Genomic DNA, 19,706 nt, shown 5'->3' on the forward strand with positions numbered 1-19,706 from the left:
GACATGAACCTAGGGAGTGTAGCTCTGCGGCGTTCCCCTGCTCCCTCATAAGCAGGTGGTGTCTCACCCCGCCCAGGACCACGGCCTCTGACCCCTGCAGTAGTTGGACGCCCACATCCCCGCCCTCGTCCTCTACCCCTAGCCCTCGGGTTAAACATTTTGAAAATGAGAGTTATAACTTGTATTTTTTTTTTAACTTTTTTTTTTTTTTTGTTTTTTTTTTGTGTTTTTTAGTTTTTAAAACCAAACGATGCTATCCTATTGCTATGGCTATTTTCTAGCCAAGTATTACAGCACACTACTATGCCAGATGAGATGACGCTGAATTATGAAAAAAATAAACGTAAAATAAAAAAGGAAATGGCAGACTGTGCCTAGTTGAAATACAACCCCGGGCCCTAATAAATTTTCCCACTTCGGTCTTTGCGATGGATATGTGCGTCACTAAAACACAGTGGTCGCAAGTCTGACTCCAAATTGCTCCCAATTTGATAGTAGATGCACTGCAGCAAGTACAGCCACCAGCAGATCAACCAGAAATCAAATATATATAACGCTACTGTAGGCGTAATTAAGACGTTTGTATTCTCCTATGGCTATTTTCTAGCCAAGTATTACAGCACACTACTATGCCAGATGAGATGACGCTGAGTTATGAAAAAAATAAACGTAAAATAAAAAGAAACTGGCAGACTGTGCCTAATTGAAATACAACCCCGGGCCCTAATAAATTTTCCCACTTCGGTCTTTGCGATGGATATGTGCGTCACTAAAACACAGTGGTCGCAAGTCTGACTCCAAATTGCTCCCAATTTGATAGTAGATGCACTGCAGCAAGTACAGCCACCAGCAGATCAACCAGAAATCAAATATATATAACGCTACTGTAGGCGTAATTAAGACGTTTGTATTCTCCTATGGCTATTTTCTAGCCAAGTATTACAGCACACTACTATGCCAGATGAGATGACGCTGAGTTATGAAAAAAATAAACGTAAAATAAAAAGAAACTGGCAGACTGTGCCTAGTTGAAATACAACCCCGGGCCCTAATAAATTTTCCCACTTCGGTCTTTGCGATGGATATGTGCGTCACTAAAGCACAGTGGTCGCAAGTCTGACTCCAAATTGCTCCCAATTTGATAGTAGATGCACTGCAGCAAGTACAGCCACCAGCAGATCAACCAGAAATCAAATATATATAACGCTACTGTAGGCGTAATTAAGACGTTTGTATTCTCCTATGGCTATTTTCTAGCCAAGTATTACAGCACACTACTATGCCAGATGAGATGACGCTGAGTTATGAAAAAAATAAACGTAAAATAAAAAGAAACTGGCAGACTGTGCCTAATTCTACTCAAACCCCTAATAAATTTTCCCACTTTGGTGTTTGAGGTGGATATGTGTGTCACTAAGAGCTAAACACAACGGTAGCAAGTCCCCCTGCTAATTCCTCACAATATGGTACTAGCTGCAAATAAAAAAAAAAAATTATAACGTTATTGTAGCCCTAAGAAGGGCTGTTGGGTTCTTTTAGAATCACTCCTGCCTAACAGTAAGCTAATAGAACACCCTAACGCTTTCCCTGAGCAGCAGCAGCTCTCTCCCTAGCGGCATCCAGACAGAGAATGATCCGAGCAGCGCGGGCAGCGGCTAGTCTATCCCAGGGTCACCTGATCTGGCCAGCCAACCACTGCTATCTACGTGTAAGGGTACCACGTCATGCTGGGTGGAGTGCAGAGTCTCCTGGCTTGTGATTGGCTCTGTTTCTGGCCGCCAAAAAGCAAAACGGTGGGAGCTGCCATTTTCTCGAGCGGGCGAAATACTCGTCCGAGCAACGAGCAGTTACGAGTACGCTAATGCTCGATCGAGCATCAAGCTCGGACGAGTATGTTCGCTCATCTCTAGTGGATACCCTTTTCCTATAGTATGAAGAAAAATAAATCTTTCTGACTCCAAATATGGCAGCCATAATTAATCCATGGACAATCCTAAAAAAATATAAAATTTTACCCCCTTTTTTACAGGTCTTAGTGTAAGTATAAAGATTTGAAAGATCTATCGGCTATGCAGGCTAGTATCTGTACAGTGTAATTAAATAACTATGTATCCGTCTTTTTTCCTAACTAAATTCTATCAATTTTGATAACAAACCTATTCCACCCATTATTGTTATTACCTTGGTTAATACTCTCCTTTGCTCCAACTCAACAAAATCCTTTTTTTTTACACTGGTTCCCAAAACTGTACACAATGGGGCATATTTACTAAGAACAGTTCCTCTGTAGTGCGAAGAGTGGGCCAGATTCAGGATTTCTAGCACCCGTTCTTCATGAATCTGGCACCCCCTGCACAGCTCTGACATAGTGCAGCACTCTTTCTTTGGTGCACATTTAGCATGGGGTGTGCGACACACTTCTGTCTGACGTTGCATGTTAAATCTGGTGCACAGTCCAACTGAGCAACAGATTGCTCCCCTAATGTGTGTTGCATGATGCCTAGTGGAGCTGCGCCACAAAAGGGTCGTGTGAAACACAGATACCTGTGCAAGCAGTTTGCATTAGAAAGAACGTGGAAAGTGTGACAGAAAACTGGCGCACAGCCTTATTAAATGAACCCTAATATTCCATGGATGGTCTGAGCATTCATTATGGTCTTTATGTGTTCTTATCATGTAACTTTATGCCTCACTTGATACTTTCCATAATGCATTTGCTTTAACAGCAGCTACCTTACAGTGGTCGCAAAAATTAAACTATAACTCCGAATCATTTTTACCAAATTGTCATATGTGATTCGCTCTTTCAAATAAAACAGAACAATCCCCTTATTGTGTTGCTCAGCATTTTCTTTCCAGACTTATGGCATTGTCTGTTCAAAAGCTACTTGTCAGAAATTCTCCTCAGCAGCAATCATGTGAGCAGAAACAAACCTCTTCCTGTAGCTTCCCTGAAGCTTAGTCAGTTATAGGCTGCTCTCACTTCTCATGCGTTGTGTTCTCTCATGATGTAACACCAGTGAGAAATAACTCAGATGTAACCTGTATATCACTGTGGAATATGATTGCACTATAAAACTTATTCTTAATTTAATATCAAACTTAAAGTTTGTTGTTCACCAAAACCTCCTATTAATACATAGTTGTACTTTTTGCCTCATTGGCTGAAGTTTTAATCTCCATCTTTCATAAATCCCCCTGTAGTATTATACTATGCTCCACTGTGATTTATTTACAGAGCTTAGTTTCATTCATTATTATTAAAATTCTACTGTGTAAATCCTCTATGAAATTAGAAATAAAATTATTTTACCACTTAGCCATTATATCTAAATAAATATTTATTTGCCTGATTAATCATTTCAGTGTTATGAACAGATCAAATTAGGAATCACCTTATTTGTTAGAGATAGATTACTGGTTAATTGTTCAGATCAATTGGAGGGGTGCAAGAGTGTTAAAAGGGAGGCTGCAGAGGAGAATATTGCTGTAGCGTAGATGAGATGTACTTAGTGCGTGAACAAATGTTTTGGTTGTCCTCCTCAGAGGAGAGGCTTCTCTGAACTATTACCTTTCCAGACATAAATACTATGCTGATGTATCAATGGGTGTGAATGTAAAAGGAGAGTAATATAAACATTAACGCTTTTACCTAACATTTTTCCCAGACCAGGTATGTTTCACCTAAAGACAGCGTGGTGCAGTTTTTCTTCTACCAGCCCATTAGTCACCAGTGGAGACAGACAGACTTCTTTCCGTGCACTGTAACCTGTGGAGGAGGTGAGTAACCTAGGAACAGTTATTATTTTATTTGATGCTCTGAAATGATGCAGTATTTTACATTCCATCTCCACCCAAAAAAAAAAGTTTTAAAAAGATGGAAATTTCTTATGATCCAAGAATGGTGTGAAGAATAATTTAATTTAGTCAGTGTACAATGATTTCTTTCAGATCCCAATTTTCACCATGTATTATTCTGGGGGGTAACTTCATCAAGAATGATTCATAAGTGAAGATTGTGTTGGAGCTCCTGTTGACGTCAATAGGATTTACAGAGCCAGGGCAGTGTAAGGCACAGGAGCCGCTTGGAGTAATTAGGTGCTGTGTTTTAGACATGACTCCAACAGATGACCAGATGACTCTAACCATAAATGTCTTTGTAGTATTTGTGTAGACATTATACAATGCTTTGCTTATTCAGATATATATTCCATTATAATATCCTTCTGGTTTTCTAGTTTCACTCATAAACATATAAGAACATTTGAGGATAAGGTATTGCCAAAGTGTGTTTAAAGAAGATCTGTCACCAGAATTTTAGCCCCCAAACCAACAATGCCTGCTGGTAAAGGATCACAAGTCCTCACCATATCACCTACATTTAGCTGCCAGTGAGACACCGTACCTTAGTTACATCCATGTTTCTGATATACATATTGGCATTCTTGACTCTTATCTCATGGGTTTGTCTCTTCTCCTCTCCCTAGCTGCCAGTGAACCACCAACCCCCTCCTTATTCTGACTGACAACTCCATGTCTCTTCAAATCACCGCCCTGCCTCCTTGTACTTAGGGGCCGTCTGCCAATATTTAACTACAGACATATCAACTTCTATCTACTTATAGGAAATTTTGTGCCAAATTGTTTACATGGTGCCATGTGTTACTTTTGTGTCATGCAGGGTCGTAACTACAAGGGGAGCATCCATAGCAACTGCTATGGGGCCCACAGTATCAGGGGGCCCCCAGCATCTTGGGTATTGACTGCGTATTAGGTGTGACTATGCCATATAAATGTGCGTAGTGTGTATATACTGTATTTGTATGTGTGTATATATTGTATAGGAAATTGTAGGTATGTGTGTATTTTCTGTTTGTGTGTATATGTGATCTATATGTGTGTGCATGTCTTGTGTATACGCAGTATGTCTGTGTTTGTGATGCATGGATGCATATGGGTATGTATGTATATATGGTGTGTGTATATACTGTGTGTGATTGTAACTCATGTGTAATTACATAAATGCAAGTGCAAGGGGGTCCCATTAAGAAGTTTACTATGGGTCCCAGTCTCTCTCAGTTAAGCCCCTGGTGTCGTTTGACCAGGTCGATGTCATCTAAGGTCCTATACCTTTACATTTTCAAAATGTACCCCATGTACATGTACCCCATGCTGACATCACAGCACGTCTCTATTGCTTTTGATAGGTTTAATAAAGTAGCCTTCTTGAGATTGTGATACCTTTTACTTGCTAACTGAAATATAAGATGTTACAAGCAAGCTTTCGGGACAGCATTACGTCTCTTCATCAGGCATGGTATAACATGATTTCTGACGTGAATATGATGGTTCTAGTATTAAAGGGAAATTTCCCGTCCCAAAATGAGAATCAAATTTGGGAATACAAATGTATTACCCTCTTTGACACCCTCCACACAAGACTCAATTTATCAAAGGGATCTATCTAACCAATGTTATCCTGAGATAATGGGTCATCAGAGACTCCAGAGTCATTAACTTGGAGGCAATAAACCTTTACAGTGCCTAAGTCATCTAATTAAGGACCTCTTGTCTCAACTTTGTTATTGCTATTGTCTTTTTGTTTACATTTTTTGCATCACTTCTCTGTTAATTGTGTATAAAATCTGTGTCACTTTATAAAGACTGTTATACCATGCCAGATGAAGGCACCATAGCTGTCCCAAAAGCTTGCTTGTAACATCATATAATTCAGTTAGCCATTGAAAGGTATCATGAACTCATTAAGGTTAATTTATTTGACCTATCAAAAGCAACCATAGATGCTGTATTATCATGGGATCAGATACATACATGGGGTACATTTTGCAAATGTAAAGGGTATAGGACCTTAAATGACATCAACCTGGTCAAATGGCATGAACCTCTGAACAGTAAGGAGGCATAAGGCATGGAAAGGAGTAAATGAAAGTGTTTATGTATGTGTCTAAGTGTATGTATGTATGTCCTCTAAAGGAATCTGCATGTGACATCAAATTTTTACACCCACACTTTCCAAAATACACTTATTTACCAACATATTCAGGAGTCATTGTCTGTTGGCTGCTCAGCAGGTTAGTATCCAATCACCGGTCAGCTTCTATTTTGCCACAGGTCAATAATATGATCTCTTTGCTTTGATTGGTTACTATATGCAATTAATATAAGACAGCTTATTTTTGAGGTAATATGGATAGAGACAGACAGAGAGACAGAATGAGACAGAAAGTGAGAGACTGACAGAAACAGACAAACAGACAGAGAAAGACAGAAACAGACAGAGACAGAGAGAAAGACATCAAAGGACAGATAGAAAGACAGTGAGAGAAAAGCAGCAAGAAATGGAGAGAAATATTTTTTGTTAACCCATTCTATTTTGTTATAGCTAAGAGCAGTTATTTACTATTACAGGAAATGTCGGAGCTAAAGCTATCATAACATAAATTGATTTACATTGATGTAAGGAAACAATTTTAAGCTAAAAGAAGGGCATCAGTTAGCTATTAGGGCTCTATAGGATTGCATTGAAAAAAGATATGTGTTGATAAAGATTTGCAATTAGTTTGTATTTTATATTATTTCAGAATATCAATGAATGGAAGGTTTAGTTATCCTAAATGTTGATAAATTAAATATAGATTAAAAGTGGCATTTGGTTTTCTAAAAAAATGTATTTACATTAAATAAATGTGGCCCGGAGACATTCATAGCGAAAACTCTTTTTATGAAATTAAAGTAGAATGCTTGTTGGAAGTAGTCAGCTAATTTCCACAATACAGACCTCTCTCCCCAATAGTCTGAGGTTGGATTTCACAGTAGAGAAATTCTGTCTGGTGAATACAGGAAACACATGGTCATGTCATTATAACAGCTGGTGCTTGACAGCCGAAGCAGACGCCGCTCCCCTCCGCTGCGATCAGCTGCAGTCGCAGAGCACCATGGGATTTGTAGTTTTAGTTGTCCAACAGAAAATGTTGTATGATATAATGTACATAAAAGGTTCTAAAGGTTTGCCGGACAGGTCCCTTTTGTTATCTATAGTTGAGCAGGCCCATTTTCATAAATTGCTAAAAAAAGGAAATTGTATTCCTTAAATTATGGAATATTTACAACTACAGGGAAAATTGTTTACTTCGAACATTGCACGTTCTTTCTCGTGCAAAATGCTTGTACATGTATTTAAGAAATGCCAGACACACGTGTGTCCCACACGACTCATTTGTGTCGTGGCTGCACTATACCTGACGACCCAAATTTCTCCACATAAAAGGGCATTCTGGTGCACAGTCAGCACGTGCGACACATTTATCATACAGAGTCCGACAGAACAGTGTTGCACGCCCCATGTTAATGGTGCACCAAAAAAAGTTGGTGCACTGTGTCGGTGCACTGCAGAAGGCACCAGATTTATGAAGAACATGTGCCACAAATTTGGAGTACCCTATTCATTTCACAGGAAAAAAATGTATCACTGTTTTTGATAAATGTGCCCCCATATCTGTAATATTATAATGTTAAATGCAAACACATTTTGCACATAGTGCTGTCTGAATGACACCTTATTTCAGACAGTAACATTTAAGGCAGTTGCATTTATTTGATAATTCTCTTGGATTAAAGAAATCCCTTTAAAAACCTATGACACAAAATAATTAAAGGAAATCTACCGGATTTACAGGATAAAGGATTGTAAACCATGCACACTGACATGCTGGTGTGTGCAGCTCTAGAAGGATCCGTTCTTATGTCCTGTATTTTTTTTTAAATCTGCAAATGAGTCTGAGGGGCTCTGGGCTCCTTAGCTGTTAATTGAGCCCCTCAGGCTAATTTGCATAATCTGTAAAGTCTTTTTTGATAAAAACAAGGGCATAAGAAGCTAAAAGAAAAGCAGATCCTGCCAGAAGGGGCGCACACCAGAATGTAAGTGTGCTTGGTTAAAATCCTTGATTGTGCTGATAGATTTCATTTAATGGAGCTTTACCAGAAATTTAAATTCTTCCCTTTCTGTAGGATAGTAGATGAGTATCTGAGTGCTGGAGGACTAACCACTGGTGACATCAATCTGAAGCACTGAGATTTCCAAGTCCTTTATGTGAAAGGAGCAGTTGTAAGTTTACTTGACCAAAGCTCCATTCACATCTACGGGACATCTAAATGTAATTTCCGCAGTCCCACAGAAGCACAAAGAGTGCTGATTACACATATATCACTGCTCCATTCACATTGAGAGCTTGAGGGCCTCAGTTCTTGTGAACTACTCCCCAGCTGGCCAACACTTTTTCTGTTCCGTGTATAAGCCATAAGTGTAATTTAAGGGACTGAGGGCTAAAATGTTGATGGCCCCAATAATAGATTGATGGGTGTATAACACAGATCAAGTGTTCAGAACAAATTAAACGGATGTTGATAAGCTTAGTGTGACCACTGCGCTGAGAACAGAGCTGTCTGCCTCTTGTTTTATTCTCTGTTAAAATACATCTACCATCAAAATCAAGCAAGATAAACCAGGGGCACATATTCACATTACATTGTGCAAGGAGAACTTATCCCTTCCCACCGTGTGAGATTACAGCAATTACAGCAGGAAGAGGGAGGGGGAAGTGCCGATTAAAGGGGAGGAAGTGGTGCTACTGCACAGTGTAACAGCCTGTGAAGATAGAGCATGGAGGGACATTGGTAGACCCCCCCCCCCTCCAACCCCGCAAGGTCTTCAGATTCATAATTATAATTTTAAAAGTTGATTTTGGAAGGAAGGAGGTTATGGATAACAAATGAATAAGAAGATAACCGCAGTAAAGGTGCCTGGATCTAAGTAAGTGTCTCTGGTTTATCATGCTTGATATTGATGGTAGATTTCCTTGAAGTCTACAATGGGGAACATAGAGCATTGTATTTGTAAAGGGTGACTTAAAAATAACTGTTTGAAGAGATAGCGGCCATTTAAATAGATTGTGATGAAGCAGGAAACATGGCCATTGTCAGCAACCTGGCCATGTACCCAGTCTGCATAAGTCTGTCAAAAATGGAGAAGACAGAAGCACCAGTCGTTTGGTCTGAGGTCCTATTCTTTTCAGCTGCAGAATTTTTTGTGTAAATTTGTGTATGGATATGCCTGTGTTGACATAAAATGCATACAGTGAATCTTTAGTGAATACAAAGTTTTTATTAACAGGTGTAGAAGTTAAATTTATCTCCTATTTTGTACGTTTAGGATATCAGCTAAACTCAGCAGAATGTATTGACATCAGATATAATCGGACAGTCCCAGATCACTATTGTCATTACTATCCAGAAAACAAGAAGCCTAAACCTAAACTCAAGGAATGTAACATGGATCCCTGCCCATCCAGGTTGGTTAATGCATGTGTTGCAGCCTATCTCATCTTCTAACAAACGTTACAGAAATCAATATACCAGTGTAAGGAGTTACACAATATGTGTGTCAGATACCTGTCCAGAAAACAGGGCAACCACAACCAGACTTGGCACAAGCTGTTAGACTGGGTAAGTGATGATGAACTAACCCTGTAACACCCCTGTTGGCTATGGCCCTGTCTACAGCAGATAAACCACCCTGATTAGGAGGAACCCACAACGTGCTAACAGACCATGAGGGATAAAAGGGGAAGTAGCAGGAGGTCAGAGACAGACCTGTGTTCACACAAGGACACAGAAATATGTCAAGACAATAACCAAACACAGTTGGAGCCAGTGAAAGCGGAGACACACCAGGAAAGGCAAGACACAGAGGGACAAATAACAGATAACAGAGACAACCAAAGTCAGATAAAGCTGGATCAAATTTAAGATGGCGGGGAAGCACCATGGATAGCAAGAGAATGGTCAAAATAACATAGCAGAGGTTAGATAAACAGTTTAGCAAAAGCAATATCAAGAAACAGACAACAAGCATCAGAAGACTAGTGGAACCAGGAAAATATAAAGGAGTTCCTGGATGCCACCTCCAGAAGCTGACTAAACCAGCCATCTATACTCAAGTTTACCATTTACTGGACAAACCTGAGCTGCCGAGGAACCAGGTGTGGTTCAGTTAGTCCCGATATAGCAACAACCTTAGCCACAGTTGAAAACACAGAGGAAAATTAACGCCACCTAAGCTACAATCTGCCGACAGAGGAAGACTTTGGCACAGATGCTACAATGTTTTATTTTGTCTGTCTAATGGCAGATTAGATTTCAGTTTTTCTTTTGACTGTTTAATTTGTAGTATGCTGGATTTTCCAAAATTTTACACAAAAAAACTGGTAAAAAATTAACTCTGTGAGGTTCTTGACTAGATGCAATCTGTGATATCTGGAGGTATGCCGCCTGTCACTGTTCCGGAATTCCAGAACATGTGGAGGAAGTAGAGTCTGACACAAAAGCAGTGGAGGAAACACTCCAGAATATTTCCACTTCCTGCTCCATTCCTTTAATTCCAAGCTAAACGTCCCTCTGCTTTTACTTCTGACACATATGTGGTTAGCCTGCGAAAGTGCAAGGCATAAATAATTCATACATGAAAGCACTGAAGTAAGACCACCCCTGTCTGAACATTATTGTCTGCTGGGAAACACGTATGGCTGCTTAGTCAAAGCAAATTATAATCCCATTCATTAGAATTTCTGCTGAATTCTGCTTTATTTTGGTAATCAGATGTCCAGACTGAATGCTGTTTCCTCTCAAGGAGAACATTAAATTTCTTGTCAATTCTGCTATTACAGAGCAGAACTTCAAGCCCCATCAATCTTTTGCTGCAATGACTTTAAGTTCTCCTTGTCATATGTCAGATCCTCCACCCATCTTTTGACTTTACTGAATCCATGATTTCCTGTCGTTCACTTATGTAAGTTTGCATCAGATGTTAGAGACAGTGAAAACAGAGAGACTGTAGATGAAGAAACCTAATGATGAAAGAGCGTTTGGATATATTTTCATGATGTTTAATTATATTTAAAGCTTCCCCCAATTTGCTGATCTTGAGATGTAATTTCAGCTTTGAAGCTAATGATAAATTACATAGTGCTGGAACAGAAAAGGAATACGGATTATGTGAAATAACCTTTTATATGTACACTGGAGATCAAATGAAAGGAAGTGTACAGTGTTGCTTTGAATGACTTTAGCACATCTGCGGCCACGTGACATCACTAGTCCCTCACACTGATCTGGTGGGATATTGGTCCACTCTTCTTCCAGTTTCTTCCACAGTTCTGAGACTCTTGTGGGTTTATTGCCCATAACTTTGCCACCAAGGATTTTTTTTTACAGGGTTTAGATAAGGTCTCTGAGCTGGCGATTTCATTGTTTCAATGTTTTCTGTTTCATTCTTCTCTGCATTATCCTGTCCTCTCTTGTATTTGCCTTACGAAGGGCAACCAGCCTTCTTGAAGAGACCATTCTGTAAATATACTGTAATCAATCATTTGAAGTGATGAAGCATGCTGTTCAACAATCTATGCTGCCACAACCTACACTGTTCTAGGCCATTCCCTGCCATTCTGGATGTTTATGGCATTATTGAGATTTTGGATATACACTTGATGTTCAAAATCTATCTTTGAATTGATTAGATCAGTTCCAATGTGGGAAAAATCTTAAGTTGTTATGCCCACAAAATAATATCACTCTGCCAGCAAGAATTAAAAACAAAAGTAGTGATCATATTGGCAGCATTCTAATTCTGTGGCGCCAGCTTTGATTCCAGGAGAAACTGAAAATGCTGACAGCTCCAAGAGATTGACAAAAATCATGTTCCGAAGAAACAAAATCAGCATATCTTTCTGTAGGCATCAAAAGCAACATTGTCGCAGCACGCGAAAAGATCAAAGGGAAATAAATGCCTCCCACACAGGGCTTACACAAAAGCATGTTGTGGGTAATATTTTGACAGATTTCTTAGATTTTCTTAGATTTTAAGAATATTTTGACATGGCTCTCTTAATGTATTTGTGTTTCTGTATGAATTTTTTAAAAATGTGTATTAAAGTTATTTGCTAGTATAATGATGGACCATTCTACCCCAGTTGGTACTGAGACACAGGAGTCAAATTTCCCCCCATCTACTTAAGACCCTATAATGTCAAACTCAAAACAGAAAGTTAGATTTTTGCATTAAATTGGGAAAATGCACATTTCACATGGACATAATTATAATGACCCTTTACTTTAATAAGGGGGGTCTCTTGATCATCCTTATATATTTTTACATGAATATCTACACCATGACTGGAGTCCATCTTAGGTTTATTCAGCCGACTGGATGTGAATATAAAGACAAACTAAAAAGGCTTTGGTAGGAAAGGTGTCAAAGAACCCAAACATCAGTGCAAGACTCCATTTATCTGGAATTTATAGTAGATCTCCGAGAAGGAAGTCTCCTCAGTTACAAACACTTGAGTTTGCAAAGATGTCCTGAAAGGACCGTGACTGGAAACAAGTTCCACTGGTCTTAAAAAATGAAGATTGAATAATGCAAGATATCTACAGTGAACATGAATCTACATGGTGGTGGCAACATTATACAGTTGGGCTGTTTTACAACAGCTTGGTCTGGGAGACTGGTTAACATTGAGGGACAGCTAAATAGTGCAAAGTTCAAAGATATTTTTAAATTGTCACTAACTTTTCAACAAACTTTGAATAAATAGATCATACAACTGACTACAAAAACTTTGTAACATATCTTTTCAGAGTATGGGACTTTGTCAACTTAGACTACATTCACACGAACATATAGGGGACGCATAAACGGATGACGTATATACGGCATATATACGTCCCCCATAAACTTCAATGGCCTCACGGTGCCGTACAGGAGCAGTACGGTGCAGCACACATATGGCACCATACCGTTCCGTAGCCCGTAGAAAGATAGGACATATCCTATATTTCGCCGGAATACGGCGCCGGGCTATATGTTAAGCTATGGAGAGGGGCGTGGGTGAGCAGCTCTCTCCCCCTCCTCCTCTCCCCGGCGCCGATGTATGCCCGCGGTACTACAGTACAGCAGACATACATTGTCTGAATGCAGCCTCAGTTTGGCTCTTGTCATCCTCCATCATTCCTAGTCTGTATTTACTATGAGATTACAGTTTTATATGGAACAAGACAGAAACTCTCTGAGGTGTCAGAAAACGTAGGAAGTTATCTTAGGAGGGAGAGGAAGCAGTAAGTTATAGCAGCAAAGGTCTACCTAGAACTGATATACAGAGACTGCAGAGAAGAGAGCTGCTGAAAAATTAACCACTAATCCTTCACCTGAGTTATTACCCTCAGATGATGAAACTGCTGTAGTATAAGACTGTCTGGTCATACTGTGCCCCTACAATTAGTTGGCTTAGTTTATACATTTTGGGGCATTTTTGGCACCTTTTTATTCCCAACTTAGGCCATGTCCCCTTTACTGTGGACACAAGCCACTTGATTTTTTAAAGTATATGAAAATTTACCTGGTGCGCAGCCAGCAAACTCCATCTAGTCAAGGGGCGTCTGTTACAATGCTAAGATCATCATCATTATCTGATCTCTGCTAGATTTTCCTCTTTCCCCTTGCTCCCTTCCTCCATCCTCCCTCATCAGCTGACCCCATGCTCCAAGCAAATCTCTGTTAGCTCATGTATGCATAAGGAGGGAGGAAGGAGGAAGATCTAGCAGAGCTGAGAGGAGATGATGATGATGACACAGGGACTTCAATGCCCCTCTAACTTAAAGCAGTTTTCTGGCAGGGAGCCAGTTATACTTTTGTATTCTTTTAAAAGCAAGTGGAATCATTAATGTTAATTATAAAAGTAAATAGTATTAAAAGGTTATGGGAACCAGCCATTAGTTGAAAATGTGTGTCCTGATGACAGGTTTCCTTTGTATGAACAAAAAATTATAGGCAAAGCATCTGTTAATCTAGGTGCGCAAAACTTGTGAAATCATACCTACTGTATGTAAAATAATTTAACTTCTTGTTTTGAATAAATGAGGAGAGATTTCTATAGCTGTGTTTTCATGTTCTCCTATGTCCTGTTATTGAGTAAAGCACAATCTGAAAAAACTAAAGTGGTCTCCATTGTATATAGTGATTTACATAGTGTTATAGGATGTCATACAAAGTAGTTATTTGTTTTATATTGACAAAAATATCTCTTATAAACTCTCTTATATATTTACAGTGATGGCTTTAAGGAGATCATGCCCTATGACCACTTTCAGCCCCTGCCAAGGTATGTAGTAAAAATATGATATATTGTTCTCTAATCTATAAAAAGCTTATCATACTTCTTCTACTTCCATCTTTCATTTTGATAGAAGAGCATTTTCACTTGATCACCATGTTTAGTTTTATGGTTTTTGAATTTGAATATCCTCATCTACAATGACTAAGGGAAAGAATGTGCAGAGAAAGGAATCTATGGGGGGCATTTCTCATTAGGTAACATTTTGTGACCACTAAAAGGAATGTCCAAGTTTGAATTATTTTAAATATATGCCTGAGGCGTCTTAATAAACAAAATCAAATGTGGACAATTCCTTTATAGTCTGCCTTTGTTGCCCCTCTGTCCGTCAGATTTATCATTATAGCTAGCTGTAGCGTTCTTCTTCTGTGCAGTGTCTTTGCTAATTTTTTTTTCATAGCGCCATCAAATTTTGTAGCGCTTTATAGTCAAAGAGGTTATTTATCATTGGTTTTTCTGAGCTTTTTGGCTCAAACAATTTGCATCTCTGTTTTTTGTTACTGTCAAAAAGTTGTACAGGGAAATTGTCAATACAGGAACATAGACGCACTAACCAACAGTTTTATCAATCTATCGGCAGATACAAGGTCAGATTTATACATAAAAAGTTGCAAAGTCACTCCAGTCCTACTTCTAGCCTATGTGAAGTATATATGACTTCTTTAGGGTTTTTAAAACTTTTAATGAGACTTTTTGCCAAAAAGTTGCAAAAACAGCCAGCAATGCAAAAAGATTTATTAAAGGTCCAAAGCCACTTACTAAATCTGACAGGCAGAGGAGCTCCAAGGGCAGTCTTAGAAAGGAGCCTCCTAATAATAAGTAACCCTCAAAGTGAGGGTCGCTGATGACCTAAAAATCACCACATTAACTATTTGCAGCATCATAAGCAGGGTATTTTGTAACAACAAGTATTTGGACAGTCTTTATTCTTAAAAGGGGATAAAAAGAAAACATACATCTTTCAAAACCCTATACGTTTTGGATCTGCACAGTGAAGCTCTATCCCTAAACACTATCCATTCATCTATTTACCATTTATTTTATCGCCCTCCCTTGTTCAGTATCTATGCAAAGAAATGAGTTACCTGCATTAATGTTTGTCTGTAATGAGTAATAATACTTTGCTTTCTATGACCTGTGTATTTCAGGTGGGAGCATAATCCATGGACTGCGTGCTCAGTTTCCTGTGGTGGGGGCATTCAGAGCCGTAGCATTGTATGTGTAGAAGAAACCATGCATGGAGAGATCCTTCAGGTAGAGGAATGGAAATGCATGTATGCCCCCAAACCCGCCATCGTGCAGACCTGCAATCTCTTTGACTGTCCTAAGTGGATGGCTATGGAGTGGTCACAGGTAATACATTCTCACAGTTTAATTTAGATCTATCCATGAGCAGAGCTATCGAAAATTCAAACATTGTAATTCAACACAAAAAGCTGAACAAATCCATCATAAAACATGGTTCTCTCACACTCCTATATTAAATTCTTAAACATATATTTATATACTACTGTACAATATCTCCTAGAAAACAATGGACCTCATTTTTATAGTTGTGTTCCTCCTGCCCTTACTTAGGATATTGGTTCGCTTTGAGAACTGTGATTCTCATTTTTACTTCAGTAATTTCCATTTCCACTCTGTGCTGTACTGACCTCCTATACCATTGATGATAAGCCTTTAGAGATTGAGTGCCCAAAATTCAACTGGTCCCACTGATTTATCAGAAAGTGCCAGCAAGGCAATTTAAATTGTAGTCTATTGCTCCCTACTGTGTGTTAACTTTCAGTCGTTTCGACATCCTGAGGCCACCAGTACAGTAGAAAGAAGGACAAATTCAGGGCCCCTAGATAGGAAGAATTTTTGGGCCTGGAGCAGGAGCTATAATGATCATCCAGATCTTTCCACATCTTCCCACTCTTCCTGTAGTCCCAGGCAGTGTTGTCGCTTTAAAATAGCACTGAACACGGCAAGTCCTAGCTTTAAAATAGCGCTGAACACGGCAATTCCTGGGGTGTCTGGGACTGCATGAAGTCACCTTGAGTCTTCTCTGGTAATGACCTAGTTGTCTGCAATAGCATTTTTATAGTGGTTTAAAGATAATAAAATACTAACAATTCTTCTGTATGGCAAGGGGCCTCGTTTTGCTGCCGACCTTTTCAGAATATCGAAGCTCTGCATTGACATCCGGACCACAATGCATCTGTGGCCTGTATTGGGTCGTATAGAACTATTGACAGCACCCTAGTCATTGTAGACCAAACCTAATGAGGTACTCCCGGTCCTTCTAACATGATGTGTAGCTTTTTCCATTAAGTAATTCAGAGCATATTTAAATTTTATTCTGTATTAAAACTAAAAAAATGTATGAATAAATTGACAACAGGGTGCTGCCAGTTATTACTATGGAGGTTTTTTCTATATTATTCAGTGCACTGTGACATGCGGAAGAGGCTTACGCTATAGGGTGGTATTATGTAATGATCATCGTGGACAACATACTGGAGGCTGCAACCCACAGATGAAGCCCCATATAAAGGAGGAATGCATTGTACCGGTGCCGTGTTATAAACCTAGAGGTAACACAATTTCATTTCTCATGACATGTTCATCATTTTTCTCTATGAGGTTTGTAAGTTACATGGCTGCTGTGTATTGAGTTGCTGTATTCTGTTTGTCTGCTAGAAAAGTTCCCTGTAGAAGCTAAACATCCATGGCTTAAACAAGCACAGGAACTAGAGGAGACTAGGACAGCATCAGATCAGCCAACGTAAGTAGAATTACTGTTTATTCCAGTAATCTCAGGATTAGGACGTTCTGTAGAAACTTTGCTGTTCTTCAGAAAATAACAATGTACAATGTGTTAGCTCCTGCGTGCCATACCAAAGTGCAATCTACATCCTGCGTCACTTACCGAAACAAGGTCAGATATCGAAATCTTTCATTTCAGGACAAAAGCAAAGTTATAGAAATGTTAATATTAAATTAATCTGGTTTCGGAGAAGTGATGAGTTAAGGTGAACCTGTCACATTAAAAATGCAGTCACATGTGCCAGTGTATGTTATAGAGCAGGAAGAGCTGAACAGGATCGTATAAGGTTTTGCTGAAATAGGGAGAAATTGTATATAACATTATATATGCATTCAAATATGTAATAACATCATGGTATAAAGGAAGAGAAGCTGAGTACAAAGTATTCTATCTGTAGGCATTGTGTTATAGAGGAGGAACTGAGAAGAGTGTACATAGTGTCCTATCTACAAACAGCATGTTGTGGAGAAGGAGATACCGGGCAGATTGTATACAGTGTCCTATCTGCAGGCAGCATGTTTTATATGAGGGACCGAGAAGATTTTACATAGTGTCCTATCTGCAGACAGCATGTTGTAGAGCAGGAGATACTGGGAAGACTGTGCAACGCCCCTGCAGATGCATGGGATAGGTACAGTACAGACCAAAAGTTTGGACACACCTTCTCATTCAAAAGGTTCTCTGTATTTTCATGACTATAAAAATTGTAGATTTACACTGAAGGCATCAAAACTATGAATTAACACATGTGGAATTTTATACTTAACAAAACTGTACCTTGAGACTGCTGTAGCTACACTGCTGCAGGATAATATCTTGGTTAATCCCTGTACTGAGGGGTTTTGCTGAAAAAACAATTATAACATTCAGGACCTTGGGAAAGATGGGTTAGCATGTAACACATGACACACGGGAGCCTGGAATTGCAAATGGCTGCTAAGTAAAGAATGACTAAGCATGACTATTCAAGCACTAATCAACCTGAGCTGGATCACTCATGCGCAGCAGCTGGGGGATGGTGCAGCAATTGATTATTTTGTCTGGCAGGAAGAGAACTGCAAGAGATGATGATGCAATCAGAGAGAAACTCTCCTGATATGAGAAGTGGGAAAGCAAGCACCAGAGCAGACATAGAAGAGACAGAGCTTCATTATCATAATGTTATGTCTGTTTTATCAGCAAAACCACTCATCACAGGGATTAACCAAGATATGATCCTGCATCAGTGTAGCTACAGCATTATCAAGGTATGTTTGCTTGATACTGCATCAAATCAAATGCATCAAATGGTAGGTATTCCTTTATTCTGAGCTACTATTAACCAGTGATTTTTTATGCCGGTGATTCGGATGAACTTAACCTCCACAGCAGAGATGACTCTTGGTCTAACTTTCCTGGGGCTCTCATGTGAGCCAGTTTCTTTGTAGAGCTTGAAGGTTTTTGCAACTGCACTTGGGGACACTTTCAAAGTATTCAGAATTTTTCGAAATGACTGACCTTAATTTCTTAAAGTAATGATAGCCACTTGTTTTTCTTTACTTGGCTGCTTTTATATAGCCATAATACAAATTATAACAGTCTATTCAGTAGGACTATCAGCTGTGTATCCACCTGACTTCTGCACAACACAACTGATGGCCCCAGGCCCATTTATAAGGTAAGAAATTGCACTTATTAAACCTGACAGGGTGACTTGTGATGTGAAAACCTTTAAAGGTGACTACCTCTTGAGGCTCATCAAGAGAATGCCAACAGTGTGCAAAGTGTTAATCAAATCAAAAGGTGCATCTTTTTTTCACACTTTTTGTTAAGTATATAATTCCACATGTGTTAATTCATAGTTTTGATGCCTTCAGTGTGAATCTACAATTTTTATAGTCATGAAAATACAGAAAACTCTTTGAATGAGAAGGTATGTCCAAACTTTTGGTCTGTACTGTCGGTGTTCCAAAGTGTCCCTTTCCATGTCAGGGGTTGTCTGGTGAGCCTGTGCACCTCACTAGGAGGGTTCTAGTCAGAGAAACTTGGTAATTGCAGCTTTAAGATTCTGCCTGGGAGGTCATGAGTTAAGTGCATTATCCAAGGAAGGAAGGTTGGACAAAGTGCTTGCTAACTCAGGGGAGGTTATAAAACTCCTTGTGGGTGGGAGCACATGGTCAATCTTAGTCAGAGGAGTCAGTCAGTCTAGGAAGCAGACGTGTCTCAGGCAAGCTGCTTGACACCATGGCCAGTCAGGAGACTAGGCGCAGAGCTCCACATCAGGACTCTGTTCCATCCCTATCAGCCCAGCCTGAAGCTATTTACCAGGCTGTAAGGGACCAGAACTCCAATCAGCTACCTCCCTCAAGCTGAAATTTTGCTGCTGTTAAGGCCGTTGCCTGTTCCAATAAAGAACTGTAAGTTATACTTCACCAAAGAGCCTCTGAGTGATCCCTGGATCTGGCTGTACACCATCACGGGCTCCCCATCCTTCATCCCCAGGGATTGCTATCCACACACTGGGATTTCCCTAGGAAGAAACCACCTGCTGGAGACCTGCCAGACCTCTGATCCTGATACAAAACTCTATGATCATCGCCGTGTGCAAGGGCGCACCAGCCAGCCACTCAATAATCAGGACCCAGGCTTCCTCCTGCCATCTAAAAAGGTCA

The 19,706-nt window shown here is 39.6% G+C and overlaps 1 protein-coding gene across 1 annotated transcript in view; it reads left to right on the plus strand.

Annotated features, from left to right (window-relative positions):
* Positions 1-19,706, plus strand: part of ADAMTSL3 (ADAMTS like 3) — a 332,874-nt gene that overhangs the window by 234,604 nt on the left and 78,564 nt on the right. Inside the window, exons 10-15 of the mRNA XM_072148344.1 lie at positions 3,669-3,780; positions 9,230-9,368; positions 14,181-14,231; positions 15,392-15,596; positions 16,675-16,822; positions 16,929-17,013. Of these exons, the coding sequence (XP_072004445.1) occupies positions 3,669-3,780; positions 9,230-9,368; positions 14,181-14,231; positions 15,392-15,596; positions 16,675-16,822; positions 16,929-17,013 (740 nt within the window). The remainder of the gene's footprint in view (positions 1-3,668; positions 3,781-9,229; positions 9,369-14,180; positions 14,232-15,391; positions 15,597-16,674; positions 16,823-16,928; positions 17,014-19,706) is intronic.

The sequence above is a fragment of the Engystomops pustulosus genome, chromosome 4, assembly GCF_040894005.1.
Source record: "Engystomops pustulosus chromosome 4, aEngPut4.maternal, whole genome shotgun sequence".
Lineage (NCBI taxonomy): Eukaryota > Metazoa > Chordata > Amphibia > Anura > Leptodactylidae > Engystomops > Engystomops pustulosus.